This window comes from Lynx canadensis, chromosome B3, assembly GCF_007474595.2.
Source record: "Lynx canadensis isolate LIC74 chromosome B3, mLynCan4.pri.v2, whole genome shotgun sequence".
In the NCBI taxonomy this organism is placed as follows: Eukaryota; Metazoa; Chordata; class Mammalia; order Carnivora; family Felidae; genus Lynx; species Lynx canadensis.
Window position 1 is genome coordinate 73,082,068 of NC_044308.2, and position 16,115 is coordinate 73,098,182.

At 45.4% G+C, this 16,115-nt stretch overlaps 1 gene segment (V, D, J or C); it reads left to right on the forward strand.

Moving 5' to 3' along the window:
- The first annotated feature begins 3,400 nt into the window (after nucleotides 1-3,400).
- LOC115516202 overlaps nucleotides 3,401-16,115 on the forward strand; it is a 59,563-nt gene continuing 46,848 nt past the window's right edge. The window contains 1 exon segment of the C gene segment in view: nucleotides 3,401-3,527. Coding sequence covers nucleotides 3,416-3,527 — 112 coding nt within the window.

Here is a 16,115-nt window from a genome sequence, read left to right on the forward strand (position 1 = left end):
AAGAGGGTTTCTGTTCTCTCCAAAGGAAAATTTGGCAGAAGAATTCAAACAGACCTCACATGTCAAGCCTCTCCTAATTACAGTCTCGCATCTCAGTTTCTCTGGCAGGAAATAGGACGAAAGAGTCACTGGTGGCTTTGAGGTTGTAGAAGCATTGTGAGGAGGGGGTGCTGCACGAGAAATGGGTGGGGGGCTGCAGTGCAGTTTAAAGAGTTTGGAGCAATGATTTTTGTAATGACTTAGAACACTGTGTGTCTAACTACGGAGGCAACAAATTAACTTTCGGGACAGGAACTAGAGTCACTATTACACCCAGTAAGTACTTCATCCTTGGTCAGGGACTCAGTTATTCTTTAATTTCTAGGTCAGCTGTGTAAGATGCTGGGGGGGGGGGGGTCCTACTAGACCATGCAGGCTCAGACATGGGAATTTCTATCTGTCCTTTCTCATAACTGGTAGAGATGGGTGTCAACCAAATATCTGAGCTTTCTGGGGCACTTGAATATTTAATTCAAAATGAGAAAATATGATTCACAATTCTCTGTTTGCTGCTGCCATCATATGCTAATGTGACATGTGAAGAAAATTCAGACAGAATAACTTCATCTTCACTTTTATCTTGTATGATAATTTTCGCTCCGAGTAGTGCACGTTTGGAAGAAATGGTAGAAACACAGGCTATCAAAGAGACAAGCAACAAGGAGACCCAGAGAGGCAGGCAGACAGAATGCCAGGCAGTATAATTTTACAAAATTAGTCCAGCCACTGCAAAGTGGCTCTCTTTGCAGATGGCATAGGTACTTGGAAAGGTGCTAAGAGCTCATGTTCTAGGTGGGACAGGCTTACTCAGTGGCAAGACTAAGCACTCATTCCAAGGAGAAAGCTTATTATTTATTTTTTTAAGTTTCTTTCTTTATTTTTGAGAGGGAGCACAAGCAGGGGAGGGGCACGGAGAGAGAGGGAGAGAGAGAGAAACCCAAGCAGGTTCGGCATTGTCAGTGCAGAGCGCAACTCGGAGCTCGAACCTACGAATCGTGACATCATGACCTGAGCCAGACGCTTAACTGACTGCGCCACTCAGGCGCCCCTCCAACGGGAAAGTTTACACTTGGAAAACCCAAAGATTTTGTTTTGTTTTGTTCCAGTAGTTTATTAGTATGGCAGCACATCTACATTTAGTAAATTATAGTTTAGGCAAGGCACATAATTAACTGTTAAAATCAACTATGTCTAGATCTATGACAGAGAGGGAGAGAGAAAAAGAGAGGGATACTGGATATATATACACACAGTAATGTGAAAAACATAGGGCGCATACATTTCTTGCACCTGAAAATAAAAGCTGTGGAAAATCTGAATATGTTCACTTAGTAATCAAAGACAACTTCACAAAATGGAAAGAAAAGCATACTGAAAAAGCGAGAACTGAAGGTATGGAACCTTTTCAAGTCTGCATTTTCCAACTGTCTTAACGACTCAGTTACCTAGAGGAATCTTTTTTTTTTTTTTTTCTGCATTAGAAATTACAGGCACGAGTACTGAGGATTTGGATGGCTCAGACTCTTACAGTGAAAATTACGTGATAAAGCACCTCCCAGCCAGGCTGGATGGAGCATCTTTAGACATCCAAAGTTTTTCTTCTCCTCTGTCCAGATACAATAGGAAAGTGGTGCTCTCCTTTCTCTGTATCCAAGGACAGGGAGTTCAGAGAGTGTCCCAGAGTTATAAAGTGAGACCTGAGCAGTGGGATCTGGGGACCCAGCAATGGTCAGTCGGCTTAGTAGCCAGAAACTTTCGGGGAAATTGTCCAGGGTCAAAACATAACAAACCAAGGAAAATGCCAAACTTCCCCGCATCACTAAGAGCAGCTCGGTGTAAGAATGCTATACCCAGCAGGGGACAGTCAGAGTGGCTGTAAATCAACGCAGAGCCCCAAATATTTGAAAACTGTATGTGGAGGCCAGCTATAATGAGTTTGTTTCCAAGCAGTGCTTCCAGAAATTGTTAGTGGTTGGTAGTTGCTATGGGTTTTGAAATTAGAGGACATCACAGCACAGTAGAATGTTTTGGAACAGGGGGAGCATGATTAGGATTAATGAGATGAAAGAAAATTCTGGCCAGAGGGCTAGAAAAGTCCTGAAAGAAAAGATACACTAGGCCTTTGGAGTGTTCCTTCAAGGGAAGAGTTGCAACATTTATCTAGGCCAAGAAGCAAAAAGCAAACACAGGCCAATTCCATACACAATCGACCTGGTCACATTTAAAAGTTTCTGCAATTATTCCAACGGCCTTGGCTTGGCTTCTTGGCCAAATCCCAGCAGTTCCTAAAAGCAAAGTGGAACAGTCCTCTGTTTCCAGAGCCAAGCCACTGGCCCCCACCCCACCCAGTGCGCACCCCTGCCCACGTGGTTTTTGTAGAGGAGTCTGATGCTGTGGGAAACAACCCAATCTTTGGCTCCGGAACCATTTTGAGAGTCAAGCCTTGTGAGTATAAAACACATTCTGGGACTCCCTAGTCTCAACCCGAGTTTCATTCCGTGCTGAGGAAACTTTCTGGTTTAGACATATTTGATTCCAAAGAAAGAAAGTGAAATTTCAGGGGCACCATAAGAACTTCACTAGTGTCACTCACTTAAGAATCGCCAAGCGTTGCCTCTGAGAGAGCCAATCACACCAATTAACTAGAGTGACCCACAGCTTTAAAATAGAATTTAAAAAAAATTTTTTTTTATGTCAGCATCTCTATGGACCACAGTGCTTGCTATTTGGTATCTTGACTCCAAGATGGAAAACTTAGTGTGCAGTCTCAAGCTTAGCCACTTCTCCCAAGCCTGCCACTTAGGGAGGTGTGGGAGCTCAAAGGGCATTTCTGGGTGGTGTCAGGGGGAAGCTGGGCAGACCGGCTGGCGAGATGACACTTGCGACAGGCATCTGCCCTGTTTCTGTAAAGCTGCTGACAACAGTGAGAAGACTGGCAGCAGGGAAAGGCTGATTTTGGGGGCCAGGACTCCTTTACCCGTCAGGCTAACTTACGTCTGAGGGCAAGTGAGGTCTTCATGTCTTTTCCTATTATGTGTTCTAGACTGACCATTGAGTTGTCCTGTTTTAGATTCCAGATAGACAAACCATGGCGTTGTTTTGTGCCCCTTTAAATATCCGTGACGAAGGGTCTCCGTCTTAGCCATCCTCTCCGACACGATGGGGGAGAAGTTTGTGGCCACAGCCACTCTGGTAAAACGGGTTAGTGGCTGTGTAGTGGCACTCCCAGTCCTCATCCTTGGGCCCCTTCCCTCGATCGTGTATTTTTTAGCTTTTATGACAGCAACAAGAGAGGGGGAGAGATAACCAACAGCACCAGCCGGGCCAGTGTCTGGGGGCTTCTGAGCTGCTGTAGAGGTTCTGAGGGTTTCAGGGCATGGGTCTCTGGCAGGGAGATTTATGTAAAGGGTTGACCCACGGTGTCAATGTAGGTGGAAGTACTAACAGACTCACCTTTGGGAAGGGGACCGAGCTCATCATCCAGCCCTGTAAGTGTTTCTGCTCAGGACATCAGGATCCAAATGCAGGCCCCCTGGGAACATTTCCCAACCCTGCTCATGAGCCTCTGCTACCCCTGCCACCAATGGCACCTTCCTACACACAGAGGGGATTTTGAGCCGTGTAGATGAGGGAGGTGATACAGTCTGTGATTCGGAGGACTCCTGTGTGCTTTTGCAATTGTATTTGATTACGAGGCCATTGTTGGGAATTCTAGGCTCCAAGAGACAAAGGGTACCACTTAGGATTGGGGCACAAACATCTGTGGGCTGCCTTCTTAGCAGCACTGTGCAATGACTTTCACAGGAATTGCGGAAATGGCTGTGCATGTGGAGGTTTGATTGTTTCTCTTTTTCTGCCTTCATGCCCTCTTCTCTGCCTGACTTAGAGACCTTACATTAGAACAGTGATTAATCATTTGATTTCTGAGCCCCATCACTCATCAAGTCTGGCAAGAGGGATCCATTAACATAAAACCCAGAAAGGAAAAGGACAAAGAGTTCACTTCCCAGAGTCTCCAGGGTTGAACTTGACAAGTCTTTGGCCTTAATCAACGAGCCAGCACCCTATGATCAGTTGAGGCCAAAGAGGGCCACAGGCTGATAGTGTTAGCCAAGCAGGTATCTGCCTGGACCCCCCTGCCCTCACAGGGGCTAAGAGTGCAGTGTTTGGAAAATGGACATGGGTCCCTGAGGGCCCACCCGGCTGTACATCTGGGAGGAGGTCATGGAGAGAGCTCTGAGTAAGCCAGTGGAGGGTGGTGACCAGATGGAAACTTGAGCAAGTTTCTGTTATGGAGCATCTCACAGTGTGACCACTGGCAGTGCCAGGAAATTAGTCTTTGGGACTGGAACGAGACTTCAGGTCACCCCGGGTAGGTGATAGGAGCCATGAGGTAACTTAACTGTGTGTTGCTTTAAAACAGGGGGTACTACAGAGGGGATGTCCTGGCTGGATATAGTCCTTCCTCCCTTCCAGTGGAGGTGATCTCACAGAGGATATCTGCATTCAGTCAGAATTTGTGTTATTTTTATTTCCATTACTGAATCTTTCCTTTCCACCTGGGCAAACAGACTTCTCCCTGCTCCACGCTTCTTCAGTCTTCATATCCTATGTGTTTCCATTGGAACAGTGGGTCTGGGAATTAATTTGTCACTCCAGGCAGCAGAACGAAAAGGGTTCTCAAATGGAGACTAGAGAGCGCCACTTATTCTGGTAACTTTTCAGCGGCGATACGTGCAAATGGAAGGAAGTGGGCTAGGTGAACTTCTAATGACTGTTTTAGAGAGACTGTAAGGAAACTTGCTTAACGTCCTACACACTCAGCTTCTGAGAGGAGTCATTTGGTCAGACACTCAGTGCACTAAAAGCAAAACCTCGACCCTCTGAACACATAGTCAATCGCTAACCCTCTCCCCCAAAGCTCTGCTGTGTTTCATTATTTGCCAATTACAAGATGACTACATGATAATTAACATGAAATTATATAGATGAGTAGTTTGAGTATTTTGAACCCATAATTAAGATGCAAATTATAGAAGTTCTGGAGCATGCCACGAGCCAGTACCTCATACATAGTGGTCCCTGAAGACAAACAGTGTGTTCGGGCACGATTTGTTTGTGGCATGGGTTGATACACAGTTCAGGAACCTGTTTGCAAGCTGATTAGATGTCTCCAAGTGCCAATTTGGGGTCTAGATGAGCTGTGCTCAGTGAGCTGAGAAGTGCCCGCTTTTACAGCCTAGAAGCATGACAAGGTGGCTGGGTTCCTATAGTAAATGGAGAATAGCATTATTGCGTTGTGTGGTACTGGTGGATGCCTCTCCCCTTCATCCCTGCCACGCTGGGAGCCTGGCTGCAAGTCTTCCCCAGGAGGTTTTTGTTAAAGGGTGTGTCACTGTGGCAATAACAACAATGACCTACGCTTTGGAGCAGGGACCAGACTGACGGTAAAGCCATGTGAGTGAGGGGAGTGGGTCAATCTCAAAAGCTGATCAGGGCGAGTAGTGGCGTTCTTCTGTGCAGTTTTAGTGGGATTAAGACACTGCCCCTCCCAACTGAACCGAGGCACCCAGTTTCTTTGTGCCTGAGCTGGTTGGAAGTCTGTCAGTTAATGAATTCAGGCAATCCTAAGGACAGATCACAGAGAAGTAGAAGTTTTCACTGGCTTCTTCATTGGCTCTGGATATAAAGAAATGCTAAGGATAACAGGCAAACCCACATTCTGTGATAAGATGAAGACCTAACAACTCAGAAATTGGGGTTTCCTCCATAAGGACCCCTCTAATCCAAAAGGAGTGCAAGCAGCTCTCTTAATGTGGTTTTTGGCTTTTGTTGGTTTTGTTGTTGTTTTTACTAATATTCTTTATACGAACTACGGCTCTGAAAGTGGCATGGTGCTCCTGCCCCCGGTGTTAACCATCTGTGTTAGGTGGTTTGTCCCTGCCTGACCTTGTGAGTTGTCCTATGTGTCTCAGGCATGAGCAGGCCGTCAAAACCCAGTGTTCTGGAAGCAAAATGGATGGTTTAAGAGCAAGCTCAGATCTCTCTGCACAGCTGGCTGTTACTTTTAGAGGGATGTCCTAACCCTGCCGAGGAGCTGGGAGCTGAGGCTGCGGGGCGGTGAGTCTTCTGCCAGAGGGGAAAGTGGCCTCGCTCTTCCAGTCTCCCCCTCAGTCCTTCCTTCCTCCTGATTATTGTAAGGCCTCGTATGACTGTGTGAATTATGGAGGCAGCCAAAGCAAGCTCTACTTTGGAAAAGGCACTAAACTCTCTGTTAAACCAAGTAAGTTGGGGGGGTGGTCTCAGAAACTAAATCGGTGAGCAGGACTCAAGGATGACCCAGAGTGAAGGAGGCGAAATTCACCAGCCTCTTTCTCTGTGGTGTCTTTCCACCCTTCACCCGTGACCCTCAAAACTGCCCCTGGTCTATGCCCCTGGCTGTCCTCAGTCCAGACGGGCACTTCCCTCTGCTGGACGGCAGAAAACTCTGGGCTTCATAACAGGAAACAAAGTTCTCCCCAGGATGGCATTTCTCAGGAGTGATCACCCGCCTCACTGTGGTGAGTGGGCAACCTTCTCAGCAGTGGTGTCGCAGATGAGCCATGGTCTGTGTGGCTGCTGTGTGGTTGGTTTTCAGACACTAGAGTTAATGGAGCACCACAGGAGGGGGGCAGCAGAGTGGTTACTGAGAGGGGCTTTTTATTTAGGGAAAACGCACTGTGGAACTCAGACGGCGGGTATGTAGTCAACTTTGGCAAAGGCACCTCACTGCTGGTCACACCCGGTGAGTTCTTGTGGTTAACTAATTATTCTTTCTGGAAAGAAACCCAGTGGGGCCTGTTGAAACACAGCTGAATTTAATTGCTTCGTTTAGCATGCAGGCATTAACTGTGTCAGATGTGTGAGCCAGATATGAATACATGTTTCCCCAGAGGCTGGATTTGGTTATCAGGTCTATGGGCAGTTTGATAAATTGTATTAATACCACAGGCGGTGTTTCTCGAAAGTCCACATAGCATGTTGAGGCTTTGGGAAAGAGGCAGAGATAAGAGAAAGAAAGGCTCTGTGTTAGAGACAGAAACAAACCAGTGGAAAGGGAGGCGACCAAAGCAGGAGTGTGTAGCCAAGGAAGTGTGTCCTTAACAGACGAGTGACGGGGACCCAGTTGAGTTTATGCCCGTGTCACCGGGTAGAGGTGAAAAATCTGGGAAGTGGACTGGGGACTCGGATGAGAGTTGAGCAGCAGGAGTTAAAAGCTTCTCATGGCTTTCTGGACAGCCCCCTTTTCGCCGAGAGGACCCACTTCACCCATTCACCTGACCGAGCTGTCCCTGTGGGAGGAGCAGAGAATCCCGATACCCTGAAAAGCTCCCCACCTCCACTGGATTATCTGTGATAAAGCAGAATGTTTATCCAAACTGTGAAGCTGTCAGGGACAGGGTAATAGAGATGGATTATAGAAAGCAGTATTGAAGAGTTACGGGCCATCCCCACACCTTGCAGAATTCAGTGTTTTTTGGTTGTGCTTTTGTTGTTCTTTTTTTGCTTTCCCATTAGAGTCGCAGCAACTGGGTGCTTTCCATGCCGACATACTCTTTGTAGCAATGCCTGCCACTTTACATTTTGTGGTATTTCTCGTCGACAACCCTCTGTGCCTGAAGCAGGTGTGACAATAATGTAATGGGGCTGATTTGTCAACAAATGGAGTTGATACATTTAAATGAGTGGCCCAGCCAAACCACTCAGCTTCAAGTGGCACACAGGTTATTCCAACACTGCCCATGGCACCCCTTCGCTTTTGAATCCACCCTCAAAGGTCAAGGCACATCCTTTTTTTTTTTTTTTTTAAGACACATTCTTTTTGTACCATCCATGATGCCTCTGTCTTTGAAGGTGGATTTCATTTTTGTTAATAATCACAAGCCTTTCAGAGCCATGATTTATAAAATAAAGGAGGGACTCAAACTAGTTACTGGTACTATTTTGGTTCCAAAATGAGGTATGAATATAAAATAGTATCATTGGTGTGTTTGTGTGGCTCATAAACTGATTCTCATCGAGAGTCCTAAAGGGACTACTTCAAAGGGGTCAAAAATCATTTAGATGTTCAAATCCTGAGATGTTTTGAGCCTCTTTTAGCTATTTTATCCTCTTTACTTAATAAACACACTTAAGATAAACATAGCATGAAATTGAGGAAGTTTTGCAAACTCAGACCTCATCAAACCAATGAAGACTTTATGTATGAACTGAGATAATTATCCCAAATAAATTCCTTTTGGAAAAACATGAGGGCAGTACCTTCCAATGGGAAGTGCATATGATGTCCTACTAATTGATAACAAACCTATTCCACGAAATGGTAACTTTATGTCGGTTTGTGTAGAGCCACATAACACTGTGACAACTCAGGAAACTACAAATACATCTTTGGAGAAGGCACCAGGCTGACGGTTTTACCAAGTGAGTATTACAGACAAGACAAGACTTTATTTTTAAAGCTGTTGGTGTTCAAGGATCAAGAGAAGGTAAAATAAGAGAGATATTCATTATAAACTATAGAAGCAAAAATTACTGCTCCCTAAAGTGGTAATTCTGGGTTTCTCTACTCCAGAAAGGAGAGGTAAAGGAGACTTCTGAGGACCACCAAGATGGATTTACCACCATTTTCATTTGAATTGTATTAATCCTTAGAAAAATATTAGCTAAAATGCTTGAGAGACCCCTCTAAACACTGTAGGAATTCCTTGGTCCGTATTCTCTTCTTTTAAAACTGTATTCTCATTCCATACTTTTCACTTGCTTTTCCCACCCTTCTTTTGGCCTCCCTCCTTTGTCCAACTCGACATTTCATCTGGGCATTCATATTTTGAGAAACCATTATGCCCACTTCTTAGCCTGTCACTTAAGACTCTAAGACCTGGCCATTTTGGTTCTCTAAATTTATTCCTACTTGTTCCCTTCCACAAATGCTATGCTCGAGGCAAATGAGGCACCTACTTCCCCTGAATGCCTGCACTTGCCCAAACCAATACCTGGTGTTCATAAATCAGTCACCATGGACCCACAACTGTAAACAGACTAGCACACATGAAACACATTGAGTTTCACAGGTGACACCGCACTGAATTTCATAGGGAGAGCTTGAGAAATCATATCCCTTTTTAAAAATTAAAGAGGCTTGGGTAAGAGAGATCCAGCAAGCAAATAGTAAAGTAGGAAGGAAGGAAATGCTTCTGTAGTGGATGTGGGAAGGACGGATCTATCCACAGGAAGATATTCTCCAGAGGAGAAAAAACACTGACTAAATCCAAGAAGGAAATGTATCGGCTGCCATATTACCTGTGTGTTCCTTGTTTCCCCCCTGGTATGGTCTGTTCCTGATTGTTTCTTGTTAAGCCCATGGTCCTCCAAGCAGCCAGAGGTGAGGAAAAGGGAGGACACCATGCTATACACTCAGCAGGGGTGTCCATGGACTTTTCTTCTCAGATTTTCCTTCAAGTTACCCTCAAAGTTAAGAGAGATTCAAAAGATTCACCTAGACAGAATAGGAGAAGTTGCCTATAAGAGAAACATTTCAGGTTAGCTCTCAACATGTGTTACCTGAGGAAAGGGACAGTAAGAATGGAAAAGTGTCCACTGGGACAAAGACAGAAAATGTCTTGTCCTGGTGACCATCTGAGCAGGGAGTAGAAAGGGCTGGAGTTGGAGTTGGTGAATTCAGGGCTGGCCAGTGCCTGTAACTGTCTTTAGTTCTATGGAATGAGAAAAGGTGAGAATCCCCTCTGCTGTTCCACAAGCTGGACGTCGGTCAGAGCTGTCTGGCTCCAGCACTCCGAGGGATGGACCGACATGCTGACACCCACCCCTGCCGCGGGGCCCTGGCAGTCACCCTCAGTCTCTCCCACGGTGACGACAATATCTCTGACTGCTTTGGCGTGGTGCCATGGACACGAACTGTTCCTCCTTTGTCCAAATGAGGAATATGATCTTCAGAACCCCTGGAGAATTATTATCTAAAACACCAGAGGATACACTAGGATTTTGGCAGTCAGCATTCTGGGCTTGTACAGGAAAACTCCCTCTTTAGAATATTTAGAAAGAATATCCTTCATTTATCCAACGTGGAAACAGTCCTGAAATCCAAGCTGGTGCTAAGATTCTGTGCCAGGTTATTACTGTGACAATTACTTAATATTCTCTGTGCTCACGGTATCGCTCCTTCCAGAAGATCTTTAGGGAAAACTTAGTTCAGTTTCTAGGAGGTTTTTGCTGAGCTGAAGATCACTGTGTGAATAATAATGCGGGCAGCAAGCTCACATTTGGAGGGGGAACAAGGTTAATGGTCAAATCCTGTGAGTATCTCTGCTGAATCCATAATGAGTGCTCTAATTTCTAAAGGAAGCCGTAGCACTGAGCTTCATTTGGGGGCTGTTTTCTCCACCCACTTTTATTTTTTATGTTAATTCTGATTACGAATCCTCATGATTATACTGTGCCATAGGTACATGATTATACATATGCCATAGGTACATGTGAAAATGGGCACATGTGTGATGGCCGGGCACAGGAACAGATGGATTGGAGAGTAACAGGCTCCTTGTGCTTTTTGTCTTAACCATTGGGTGAGAAAGTCCTGACTGTGTTGAGTGCAGGGATGGGTGAGCACTGGAGTCAGGAGAGTCCTTCTCCAGTGGCTTTGTCAGGATTGCCCGACTCCTTCCTGGTCAGGGAGTGGGTCGGTCTAGAGGGGAGGGATGCACTGTTTAATCCGAGAAGAGCCTTTCCGTCCCAACCACGCTACGAATTGACCACAATAATATGTAGTCCCCTCCACTGCCTCTTTGGCTGGGGTCCCAGCTGGAGGAGCACGCTGCCTGGATTGGGGGATTGAAAGGGAGTTCCTGGTGCACGTTGGCCTGGTCGGTTTCTGTAAGGCTTTCTACGACTGTGTAATATTGGCAACAACCGTAAGCTGATTTGGGGATTGGGGACAAGTCTGGCAGTAAATCCAAGTGAGTCTTCAAATTAACTCTCTCAAACCTGTCTGTGCAGTTTGCAATATCTCAGAAACCGTCTCTCCCTTTTGAGCCCTAATGTTTAAAATGTGCAGTTGCAGGTGGTGTTTTTCTCCCGTCCACCCAAGCTGAGCCCTTGCATCTCCTTCAGTCAAAATGACAAGATAGAGGGATCCAGGAATGCAGGGTAGGAAGGCAGTTGGAGTACCTGACTGTTTTCTTATAGCACAAACAGGTGGGCCCATTCCAAAAAAGGGCTATTAGGGAGCGTTGAAAGTTGGAGAAGGTGGGAATATGCATCATGTTTCATGGCATCCTCCATGCATACTGTGCCAACTTCACATGGGCCATTGTAAATACTGTTCCCCTGAGGCCAAAGATAAGTCAAGCACTGCTGGGAACTCCCAGGACTCAGGGCCATCCCTGTGACCTCCTTGGAGAGCACCTCCCCACCAAGGACAACCCAGGATGACTCAGATTTGCCATATAATTACTGCATCTCTCAGCCTTCCTTGGCTTACAGCCTTACAGTGGATTTGTTAGAAGTAACGGGAAAGGAATTGGTTTCATCCTAATTCTGGCCTCCTCCAAGAAGTTCTTGTCTCCAAGAATCTCCAAGAGCATCTTAGAGACCACCTACCCTGTTTGGAATTGTGCTTTGTATAACCAGGCTGTGTTTGTTCCCAGTAGTGTTTGCTGTGGCTTTGGCTGGGGCTAGCTCCCAGGACAGTTCCAGCCTTGGCAAAGCTCAGGGAGAAGAAGGGGAGTTCACAGTGGAGCCAAGGGGCTTCAGGAAAGACATCTTTGATATAGGGGTTAATGAATTTCTAAACAAGCTTCTGTGTGTTAACCTGATAAGACTCTCCAGGGAGAAGGTCACCTTACCTTTGCAGCTCTAAATGTAAGACATGCGTTGCAAGAAAAAAAAATGGGAAATGTCAATTGCAGTGCCAAAATGAAGAGACTGGGTCTAAATACTGAATCAGTTTTAATGTTCAGTTTGTGAAATGTAAGCCTTTCAGCAGAACCAGCTCAGGGTACATTTATTAGGGTCAGTGAGCTAACTGTTTTGTCAATGTTACTGGCATACACACTTCAAAGGAGAACCCAAAATAGAAAAAATGGCTAAGAGCATAGTAGTTAAGAACATGAATTTTGGAATCAAACTGCCTGGGCAAAACCTAACTCTGCTATTTACTGGACGTGTGACCTTCGGCAGGTTACCTAATCTCTTTATGCCTCCTTTTTCTCATCTGTAAAATGGGGATAATAATACTACCTACCTCACTGAATTATCAGATTAACAGAGTTAACACCTATAAAGGGCTTTGCCTAGTGGCTGGCACATAGTAAGTCTTCAACAAATATCAGTTATTATTACTAGATCAGGTTGCTGGCAGGAAGGAAAAGGAAAAAATCCTATCCTAAAGTTTTTGTAAAGCGCAGCAGTGGAGTGTGGCTCTGGCAGCAGAGGAAAGTTCATCTTTGGGCAGGGGACAAGTTTACAAGTAAAACCAGGTGGGTCTGAATGTTCCTGACTGAGGCACAACTGCCCACTACATTCCTTTTGAGGGTCATCTTATCCACCTTCTCAATTTCTAACCAAGGACTTTGATTGTTAGGTTTTATTTTCCTTTTATACAAGCTAGTAGGATGTGTGTAAAGCCCGGCTAATAGGGTCTTCTCTAACCCATTTGGTTTCAGCTAGAGGCTAAAAGGGCAGAAAGACTAGAGGTGATCTGGGTCTGGAAATTCTAGGCTAAGACTGAGAGAATATAAATTTGGCTGACCTTGGAGAAATAAAAACATCCAATGTGAGAGGCTCACAGAAAGTAAAAGTGATTTTCCTAATAGTACACTAGAGTAGAAACCGCCCCTATGGCTACTAGAATTCTCCAAGAACTGTCATTCAGGGAGAAAACTGTCTTTCAAGCATGGAAATAGCAAGCTTTTATTTGAAATGCAGAAAAAATGGGGAGGAAAGAAGAGAAACTGTTGGTGACTTGGATTTTTTTTTTCTTTTGTCAAGAAACATGGAAGACCGCATTTTACATGGGATGGGGTTTTGGTTTTTTAAGTTTATTTATCTTGAGAAAGAGAGAGGGAGAATGGGTGGGGGAGAGGCAGAGAGAGAGGGAAAGAGAGAACCCCAGGCAGGCTCTGTGCTGTCAGTGCAGAGCCCGACATGGGACTCAATCCCACAACCCGTGGGATCTTGACCTGAGCCGAAACCAAGAGTCGGAGGCTTAACCGACTGAGCTGCCCAGGAGCCCCTCCACAGGATGATTTTTAAGAGGCTATCACCAAATAGGAGTCGAAATGTGTGCAGCATACCCCTAGCGAGTGTTATAGAGGAAGAAGAGGAAGGAAATTTAGCAGAGTATAGTCTTTTTGTACTGGGCAAAAACACTGTGCTGATTCTGGAACAAACAAGCTTGTCTTTGGGACTGGAACAAGACTCACCGTTATTCCCTGTAAGTCCTTTACCACTTGAGAGAAAGCCCTTAATCTATAATGACCAGCTCTCACATCCCAGACACCTAATGAATTTCTAAATGAGCTTCCGTGTGTTAACTTGATAAGACTCTCCAGGGAGAAGGTCACCCTTACTGTCCTGGCTCTAAATGTAAGACATGTTTTGAAAGAAAAAAATTAGGGAATGTCAATTGCAGTGCCAAAATGAAGACGGTGGATATAAATATTGGACCAGTTTTAATGTTAAGTTTATAAAATGTAACCCTTTCAGAAGAACCGTTTCAGGGCACATTTATTAGTTTGTGTCTACACAGCACAATTGTCCAGTTAATTTGATTAATGTCAGCAGCTGATCCAGATACTTAGGCACTTCCTTGAGAAAACTTCTTTGAGCTCAAAATTGCCTGAATTGACTGTCACATTACCTAAATAATTGCCAGATCTGTTTTACTTTGTGCTGTATAGACTCAGCCTAATAAAAACAAATGCTGTTTTGTTTTTCCCCCAGTCTGTCTCCTCTCCACACAGAAAGTTTTCCTTCTATTCACACAAAGGAAAGATACCCAGCAAGCCATTTGACTGATTGCTGCTGCTAGTTTGCATTTATATGACTCCTTTCCTTGGAAGAGATTAAGACACTTCATACGACTTATTAGCTAAACAGATTGACAGCCTAATTAGAAGGAGAGACGCAGATTCTGAGTATCTTTTTGTGGCTGCTGTTCCTGCCCCTTCGTGTAGAACATTTGGTCAGATTGCTCTGTGATACAGAAATGAGAAAAGGAGGCGATCTTCGTTTGTAGTGTGGGTCTTCTCTGCCGTACGTGAGAGGTGGTTACAGGAGGTAGAACAGTACTAAATAGGTCAGGGCAACTGACGGAGCCAGGAGCATTTCTTTCCCCTAGAACTCTTGTGTTCCCACAAAGCAGGGCTCGACAGATTTTAACATCAGCTGTTGGTGTGTGTCTACTCCTTCTTACTTTGGTTTTCAGACCCTTCCACTCCAGGTCTGTCCCTTCCATCACTGGCTCCTTTCTCTCTCCTTTGATTCCTGGCAACCATGTCCACCCCAGCACCAACCCCACCACACACTGCTGCCTGCCTCTTTAGCCCATCCGTTGTATTTCGGAGAAGTTTCTTGGCTCCTTTGGTGATCCTCAATGGCTCAGGCACCTGAGGAAATCCTCCCTGAAGGCAGATCCCAGCAGAGTCCCCATGGAGGTGGAGGTGGCCACCATGGGCTACCGAACGCCTACATCAAGGCTGGCACAGGGGGCCCTGGATGAGGAACACCCCCTGAAGGAAGATCTGCGTGGAGTAAGGAACACCATGGTTTTCATGGTACATGAGTCTGAATCCTCTCCTATCTGGGAAACTGTAGCTTCCACCTTGGGACCCGAGACACATTGTCTCTGAAGAGACGTTTCACAGCAGGCTTTTCGTAGTAGCGTCAGCCACTGTGGACTGACAGGCTTTGGGGATGTGCTGCATTTTGGGTCCGGCACTCAAGTGATGGTCATACCGCGTAAGTGTCTTTTTTCCTCTCTGTGCACGAGTATGTCTGTAAATCATATCGAGGGCTTCTGTTTTATCCCCCATTTCCCAGGGAGTACTGAGCGTATACAGTTTCCGGATCTGGCTACACTGCCAGTTTGACCATTAAGATGGTGAAATTCGTTTTAAAAATAACTTTGACTGATTTCATTTAATGCCACCGACAGCAAAGGGAAATTGGCATGTCATGGCAAGCTAATCGATGCTCATTCACCACTGGCGGGGGGGAGGCAGGGTGAGGGGAGGTGGGGGCTGTCATTTCTTCTTATCCCTCCCTCCCTCCCTCCCCCCGGCAGTGAGGCCTCAGAATTCAGCTGACCTTTTCCACACCTTTCCCTTCTGGCAGATTAAGTGGTCGTGTTTGCTAACTTTCTTGTGAAAAAACACACGAGACAGATCTATTCTCCCTCAGTTTTTACTAAGAAAGCTTTTCATTAGTGATTTTGACAATAAACTTCGGCTAACATATTCCCCCCACCCCACCCCACCCCCGTTCCTGTTAGTAATATCTTGGCTTGAACAAGCCCATTTCCCCCACATTATTCAAAATGCATTTCTCTGGTGCGAACCCACTGCTCTACCCCCAGCCCTTTTATCTTCTCAACATGCTCTAATAAGATAAACAGGGTCACACATCATCAGACATATTTCACAGACAGAAAAGCCAAAGCACAGACAAGTTAAATAATTTAAGTCAAACCAAAAAAACCAGAACTGAGATTAGAGCTTGAGACGCCCTGTTTTCTTAGGGTGAATTATTTTGAGCTGTCATCTTTGTGAATTGAAAACAATAGGCACAGGCCATGGGAACATGCAGGGGTTGAAATTTAACCAAAACAAAAATGGACTGTGTCACTGCACTGTGTTTTAAATGGATCTCCAAGTGTTTGTAGCTGGTAGTTATCAGCTGCATCCTGGGCTCAGGGGGTTTTTGTAGGCCTCGGTATCACAGTGTTCGCCAACAGTGGCAAATTCTTCTTTGGGGCTGGAACCAGATTACAAGTGTTTCCAAGTAAGTGCTGGAAACCA